Source organism: Dermacentor andersoni, unplaced genomic scaffold, assembly GCF_023375885.2.
Source record: "Dermacentor andersoni unplaced genomic scaffold, qqDerAnde1_hic_scaffold ctg00000041.1, whole genome shotgun sequence".
NCBI lineage: Eukaryota > Metazoa > Arthropoda > Arachnida > Ixodida > Ixodidae > Dermacentor > Dermacentor andersoni.
In genome coordinates this window covers 2,346,297-2,354,421 of record NW_027314754.1, presented here as the reverse complement: position 1 = coordinate 2,354,421, position 8,125 = coordinate 2,346,297, and the positions used below count along the sequence as shown (strand labels likewise).

General features: G+C 49.5%; 1 protein-coding gene across 1 annotated transcript; it reads right to left on the bottom strand.

Annotated features, from left to right (window-relative positions):
* Positions 1–1,019: 1,019 nt before the first annotated feature.
* LOC129381432 (uncharacterized) lies at positions 1,020–7,693 on the bottom strand. Its single transcript, XM_055064294.2, has 3 exons — positions 7,585–7,693; positions 2,105–2,266; positions 1,020–1,569 (listed from the first exon to the last, which is right to left on the bottom strand). The coding sequence occupies exons 1-3, from the start codon at positions 7,590–7,592 to the stop codon at positions 1,128–1,130; spliced, it is 612 nt and encodes a 203-aa protein (XP_054920269.1). The 5' UTR covers positions 7,593–7,693; the 3' UTR covers positions 1,020–1,127.
* Between the last annotated feature and the right edge of the window lie 432 nt (positions 7,694–8,125).

The window sequence follows — 8,125 nt, the reverse complement described above, 5'->3', positions numbered from 1 at the left end:
TAGATTAGCATATGTCGCCGAACCTTTTCCGCGATGCATTGCCGAAGAGAAGCAGGAAAGTATTGGTCGGAAAGTCTGTCACAGCAGAGAGGAGTACAGCACACGGAATTATACGAAATAATGCTGGCTTACAAGCATAGCCCCGAAATTCCCCTACTTGGCTCTTTCCTGCGCTTACAACAGGGTACGCAGCCTCGTAAGAACGAAAAACGTAACATACACAGAATCCTGATATACAAAGATAAGGCACATTGGTAACACCGTGGCCATTAGTAAGCCGATGAGGATAGCTATAGGGGCTTGTTGGTACGGCATATCGTAATTTGTTGTAGCGCAAGCTGAACAAGGACAACGGAAAGGCACATCTGACACACGCACAGCACTAACTTTCAACAACAGATTTATTTCCCGTTCTCGCCGCTATATATACACCATCGAAACGTCATACAGAACGTGTAAAATTTCAGTAAATATGAAGAAAAAAAATTCCAAGGTTCCCAGTTTATCTTTTTGTTCATATTTACCGAAATTTTACACGTGCTGTATGACGTTTCGAGGGTGTATATATAGGGACGAGAACGGGAAATAAATCTGTTGTTGAAAGTTAGCGCTGTGTGTGTCAGATGTGCCTTTCCGTTGTCCTTGTTCAGCGTGCGCTACAACAAAATAAGACATTGGTAAGTCATTGCTGCAAGAAGACAAAAATAAGCGCTGAATTTTAAACTGTCCCCTCGATATCACCGACATATTTAGAGGGCTAAAATTTTTTTTTTCTTCCACTTATGGGGCGTCTCAGAGGGTCGGGCGCACACAGGCTGCCAATCGGGGCGTCAGTAATCGTGTCGTCCCCCGGACTACACTGTAAAATAATTTACACCCTTAAAGGCGAAAAAAGGTGTAAATGTGTCTAACTCACACCCTTAGGGTGTGATTTATATACCTGGCACCCTAAGGGTGTGAGTTATACACACATTTACACCCTTTTTCACTTTTAAGCGTGTAAATTATTTTACAGTGTAGCCGTGTTGCTCAACTCTATGCAAGGCCAATCCTAGTCATTTTGTTCTGGCATGGAAGCGGAGCGCGCTATTTCACCGAACCACGCAGCGTCAACCGCCATAGGAGCGTCAAGCAGCAGCCACATCGGGGGTCGCTGTCGGCACCAGCTGCTCACCCACAACTAGCTGGTCGTCCTCGTCTTCGTAAATAACGACGTTCGGCACTACCTGGTCCTCTTCCGCCGCAGGTTCTACATTCCTCATGCTCCGAACAGCTTCCGCTTGACTTCGCCGGGACGCGTCGTTTTCGTGCGAGCGGCGCGGGCGATGAATCCCTGAAGCGGCGCCTGGCGCCGTGTCCATCCCTCGTTGCGTTCGCGCCGTGTCGGAGGGTTTGTTGCCCGGATCTAACCTCTCGAAGGAGTTTCGACTGGAGCCCGAAGATGAGCCGGCCTCCCTCCAATCGCGCTCCGATATCCAGCCGGGCAGCCGGGACTCGGCAGCCTTGGATAGCAGCCACGTCCGAGGCGTCTTGGGTTTGTCACTGCCAACTTCCTGCTCCGAACACAGCCTGTGCCGAAATGCCAGCAACATATATTTTTTACATGACCTAGTGAAAGTCGAACGCGTAATGGCGCCCTTGCTTCTACAATGAAATGTATAAAAGTACAGCATCTATCTCTATGACCGGGAACGTACACCGGAACACCCGCCACTCGATACAGCCATAACATTCTGGCGAGCGGCTGGTTCACGCTCGTAGTCTGCAGCCTTCGAGGAGGCGCCAATGCGCTACCTGTTCCCGCTCACCCATCCTCTAGTACAGCCTGCTGCCAGATCGAAAGTTAACGCGCGTGATCACGAGACCGCGTGCCGATTTCGTTATTTCCAAGGACCCCGCGCAGCGACCATAATCGACGACGTGCCAACTCAAATCGGGAGTCGGTCCATTTAAGCCGCTAAAGCTTCAACATACGAGAGCGATACGCCTGTTTAGAGCGGCACACCGTTCCTGGTTGTGTCAAGGCATGATTACAGTGCTAAAAGGATGCGAACTAAGTAACAAGGGCAGTTCTTTTTTTTTTTTTGCGTAATCGGAAACTAACCTTTTCGCGGAGCCCTCACTGGGCGTTGAGGCTGAGGAACAGCCGGCCTCGTGGCGGCTCCGCTTCGAGACCAGTGGTGACTCGGCTGTCCTAGTTGACAGTTGCTTGCCCGGCGGGGGTGATTGCTCTTCATTGCGGCCTTGCGAGCCGGACAGCCTGCGTCTAAGGACGACGTCAATACAACCTATATCTGCACATGACGCTGCAAGGGCCGAGTGTTTAATGGAATCGTGCAAATAAACAATTGAATGCCATAGTTGTCTTCACCGACTCTCAAACAGCGGCACGCAACTACATGAAGGGTAGGATTTCCATCAAAGCGATCGACTTACTGAAACGTGGCGATACTCCTCCCCCCTACATCTGCATCATTTGGGTTCCGGGACACGAGGGACTCGAGGGGCATGAAGCGGCACACACCGCGGCCCGCGCAAGCATCAACCGGGCTTCCCCGCACGACATTCTAGACAGGTCCCACCCACCCAAATCAGAGGAGGAAACGGTAACAATACCGTTAACTTACCAAGCACTGCCACAACACTATCGGCTTGGACGCAGGGTCTACCCTCCACCACATCCCAAACTAACAAGAAACGAAGGCACCGACCACAGGCGACTTCAGAGCAATACTTTACCCACGGAAGCTTATACTGCATCATTTCCACCCGACGCTATACAGCTACATCTGTCCACACTGCAACGTGCCAGACACCCTGGCGCACCTCCTCATGCAATGCAAGAACACCCGAGCAAGCATCACCGCACCACAACTAATAGCAGCAGGCGCAGACCCAAACCTCCTCGCTGAAACGTGGCAGGCTGCGATCTCCAAGCCGGACCTGGTCGACCAGCGCGAACTCGTCGCCGGGACCCGGAGGGCGATCCAAGCCAGAGGGTTCCTGGAATAAGGGATCCTCCCACCTCGACTGACAAATCACTACTTCAAATAAAGGTTTCATTCTCTCTCCGGGTTTACGTGCTCAAACCTTAATCCGAGTACGTGGCACGCCAAGCTTTCTAGTAAAAACGAACACCTTTCATGTATTGTTGCTAAGCGAAAGGAAAAGAAGTGGAAAGGGCCGTATTTCTTGAGACTGTTGCCTCGGGCTTGCTTCCTGATACAGGCTGAGGCGTAGGAAAGCGGAGACGAGACAGCGAGAAGAAGATATTATTTGAAAAACAAGTCCCACCGCCTAGCCTGCTTTATTGAAGGTGCGACTTCAATAAGGCCACGACTGCTCTAGCTTAACGGATATGCTGTTGGGCTTCAGAGCTGAAGGCTTCGCGTTCTGTCCAGGCCGAAGGCGACGCATTATTTTTAATGCGTAATACTATTTGGCCTCATTCCGTGTACTTTGCGTGAGGTCGGTAGGTACTTCCTATCTCGCCACACCTCGGACCTCTGTAAAGGAAAGAAATGCTGACTGCCTGTGGAGTTGAGCCACTGCTTTACGGACGCAGCAGCACAATTGTCAAACCACTAGGCCCCGGTCGCACACATACTCCTCTCGTGTCAAAGCCGACTAGCTCTCCGAAACGTTTTCGGCGCGCGCACCACGTGACAGTTTATAATGTTGTTTCGACGCGACAGCTCACGCTTTCAGGGGTGGTGTTAGACCGCGCCCCCGTCTCGGGGATGGTCTTTCATTCCGCTGTACTTCCTCGCAGCAGCTAACGCTGGGCAGGAACTGTGCGATGTTGCGCGGCTTTTATGGGCGCCCCAGGTCGAATAGCGCACAACGTTTCGTTGCCGGAATGTGAATGCGAATGTCGTTTTAATATACGCCACCGGAAATAGTACGGTTGTATAACACTTAGTACACTGTCTGGCAACTTCGCCTGGGCAAACACTTGCCCGAAATGGTTGTGTCAGCGGGCAGTTTGCCAGGGGGTGTTTATGGTTTTCTACGTGAAGTTGTAGTTTCATGCAGGTTTTTGTCAGCGTGTTTTTCACTTCAATATTTGAGTGACGTCAACCGGAAAAAAACTGTACAAGGACCTGTGTGATGTTGTTCTTCCCGTGCCTTTATATCGGTCTCTCTACAGAGCTAGCCATGGGCACAATGTTCTGAAGCGCGTTAAGGCGATGCTAGTACCGTCAGGCGCTAGGACGTTCTTTTTTAAATTGCACTCCGGAACGCTGACTGTCAAACCGTGGCTGGCTGAAAGAGGTTTCTTTGTTCCTTGGGGCACTCATTGTACAATTTGCAAGCAGGAGGAGACAATTGAACATGTTTTTCTGCATTGTTGGGATGCCGTTTTCCTCTGGGATGTGCTCCAGCGCACAATCAAAAAAGATTTCCCCCTAGATGCGTATGGGATTCGCTACTTGCCAATAGAAAGTGATGATGGTACCCCATTCGATGTGATCATGCTTATTGCCCTGCATAGCATTTGGAAATGTAGAATGGCGGTAAGGCACACCGATCTCGATGCAAGAGCGGCTCGCCAGTATTTCAAAGAAAGCATACGGAACTTTGTAGAGGAACAAAAGTTGCTGGAGTGCATCCCAGAGTGGTTGCCACGTGTGGAATTATTATTGGCGATAAGGGAATTTTAGCACAAGCGCAGCCGCACAAGTTCTGCAGTCGTTTTTAACATATTGTGAGTGTGCCTTTTGATTATTTGTGAATGTATTTTTTATCCGGGCCCCAATGACCGGCAATAAAGAAAAAAATAGTCGGTGATGACGTCCCGATGAGTGTTTGTTACGCTTACGCTCGCCTAGTACATATATAAGCAGGACGCATCGAACAATCAGCATGCCGTAATCTCGTGCAGAAAGGCCGGAGTAGAAATCATACCGGTGGCGTGACGCTTTCGTCATCACTATAGACTAGTGGCTGTCATCACAGAAAAGTTCGTTATAGATGCATAGGTCTTCATCCAACGCAAATCCATTGATCCACTTATGGTAACGCCGTGCGTAATACTAAACAATGTAGGCTATCTAACTACCAGTAAAATGCTTTGCATAACAGCGAGTTCTACAATGAATGGAATTTGCTGCCTTTATTTAAAAATTCCTATAGGCGTGCTATGTTAATGCGGGCATTCAACTTCAAGCTGGCTTGTTTGCTGGACAAAGCCCGACATGTACAGTCCGGTCATCTCTTAGAGAGAACAAGCCACCGCGTGACCGGCGGTCCGCGGAGCGCTAACTGCCGGCGAGATTTGGAAACGTGGAGCATGCGCATAAATTCATAATGGCGGTGCGTGCCCGCGCAACGCCTGCTACTTCTCCGCACCAGCGCTCGGCGCGTGCTAGCGAGCGCTGGCCCTTCCGGATTTTTTTTTCTTTTTCGCAGTATGAAGCAACTGATACCAACCCTGCCTGCCGTTTATTGAACAGGTGGGCATTTGAATGTAGAAAGGTTTAGCTTGGTATGCGTGCTGCATCGGGCTTGAATTGACTTGTCTGTTATGAAAAGTGGCCAGTTGCTGTGAACAATATGGGAAAATATGTGACTAGCCCATCGGTGAGCAGTGACGCGAGGTTGCGGAAGTGACGTGATTCGTTATCACTTCTGCAGAATTGCAGAGTCCGGGGTTCCTTCATAACCATTATTCGTGTAAATTTCCTCAGCAGAGAGCAGCACTTGGTCCTATTTTCATTACACAGGTTTTTTTTTTCTTTTTTTTTTTGGGGGGGGGGGGTTTACAGGGCATGGCCGAGTGTCATCAGGCCAGCCTTGCATCCTTCTAAAGTTGTGTTGCTAGTTCTGGCCCCATAAACCCTGTGTCACAAAAGTATAATGAATAAGTTTTCTCCACTACGTTTACTTTCACGTATCATTATTTCACGGCGCGCACATGTCGGTGTAACAGAATAGTTTTCATAACGCGGCACTTCTGATTGATATCGCAAATATACGAACCGTGCCGCTTCTGCGGACGTTGCTTCAACCAGAAAGAACCGAGTCGAGTTGAAACTGCCCAAGACTGCACCAACAAATAAAAAAGAACATCTTTTTCTGCTCGCTGATTACCAGACGAGCAGCAGGCAGAGTTACGGCTAGATAAATTGCGCGGCGGAAAAAACGGATCCGCTCTTAGACGTTTGCCGAGCGCAGAGGCGGAGAAGCAGCAGACGAAGCGCGGCACGCGTCGACCTTACGACTCTGTGCGCATGCGCCGCGTTTGCAAATCTCGCCGCCAGTTGGCGCGGCGCGGGCAGCCGGTCACGCGCTCGCGCGTTCCCTTTAAGAGTGGACCGTACTGCACGTACAACGGCATGCGCTCAACACTCGAGCGCCCACTTTTCGGCAATACGTCAAACAAGCGGAATGCGTTGCTGAAAGAAATCAAATTCTCAAGTGTTATCTGCAAAAGCGGCAGTTTACCTACGAGGCAGGCAATGTTGGGTGACAAATTTTGACTGCCTAGGGTTCCTTTCCATGCACGTAAATCTATGTACGTGGACAGTTGCGCACTTCGCCCCCACAGAAAGGCGGTCGCCGCGTCCGCGGATCGAGCCCACGACCTAGTGCTCATCAGCGCAATTCCGTGGCCATTGGGATATCGCGGATGATGGTGCTTCCTAAAAGAAAAATGTCGCCAGCCACCGTCTTTACAGCCTGTCATAACTGAAACAGATGGCAGTTGTCAGCGCACCTTCATAGCCAACCGTTGTGCTTGTTGGCTACAGCGTCGATACCGTCAGCTTTCTGTCAGCGCTTCGAAATCTTGTGCACGCGACCCCGTGTCGCAAATGGCATCACTTTTTTATTGAAGGCTTTGTTGCGCCGCGGTACATCAACTTCACTAATCTAACAGGACGTGAAAAAAGTTGTGGTATTGGCCACTGTTCGCTTTTGATGAATCTAGCTTCTAGTTCAGCAGCTACCCTCAAGCATTAACCAAACTTGCCTAAGCCTTTGGCGATTCTTTAACTTGATCGGAACAAGCTACACATAAATCCTTCCCCAATTTTTTTTAACTTGGTGTGAACTTGAAGCTGATAGTATAAAAAGCACAAAAAGGAGGAAATAACAGGCTTCGTGTGAGTGGACAGATGCTATGACCATGAAGGTAATTTCATAATGACAATGCAATTCTATTTCTTCACGTTTGTTTCGATAAAGAGTTACGAAAGAAACCTTAACAGGCATCAATGAAAGGCAATTATTTCCGCTTGTCAAATGAACACAAGCATATCCCAAATACAGTTTCGCCAGCTTGTACGCACCACACTAATTTTGCTTGAATACTGATGGCGAGGCACGCCATATAGCTGCAATATTAATCTAGGCTTACGTTAAAATAAATATTTCCTAGTGAATTCAAATGAGCTTAGGTTGCATGAACCAAGCTGCTGTGCACGTCAAGCATCTTAGGGTTTTTGCACAACGGGCACCCTGCTTTAATAGCAAACGGTGCTTGTTAAAACACAAATTAACGGTCCGTGTTACGACCCCCTTAACGGACACAACGTTGGAAACCCTGCAACGTCCCGCCCATTTCTTTGCGAGAAGACTTACTTGCTCATAGGACGGCCGTGTTATTTCTTACGCAGATGCCCTTTTTTGTCAGTGTTGGGCTGCGATGACACCAACAGCCCTAGCAGTGCAGTTCAGGGCTCCAGCCACGGTCGAGCTGTACCGGTACTTGAGTTGCGTCGCGGCTCGTTCAGGCACATTAGCTGGCCACTTGAGTGGCTCGAATGTTCAATAATTCTGCGTGCGCACCTCCAACAGACTTTAGTGGCCACTTTCGGTAGCAACGGCCAGCGACTACATCATAAACAGAATCGGGACTCACCTAGCTGATTACTGTCCGCTTCAATCCGGCAGACTCGGTTTGCAAAAGTTTGCCTCTTGACACCACTTTTCTTGCCCTCTAAGCTTCATGTACACGTTGCAGATTCCTACGTTCATGCTAATCGCACGCGCTGTGACACCACCGGGATGAAAAGGCAGTGTGCGCCACAGTCGGAACGCGTGGCTTCTTGTAGTGCGTCACACTGTCGCAAGATGAAAAGGCACGTGACTAAGCCCAAAGCGTGAGGGTTCGATTGGGAGA

Bases quoted from the DNA above. Each gene is read 5' to 3' on its own strand.
- LOC129381432 (XM_055064294.2), bottom strand. The intron at 1,570-2,104 runs GTTAGTTTCCGA...ATTTCGGCACAG, and splicing joins AGTGAGGGCTCCGCGAAAAG to GCTGTGTTCGGAGCAGGAAG.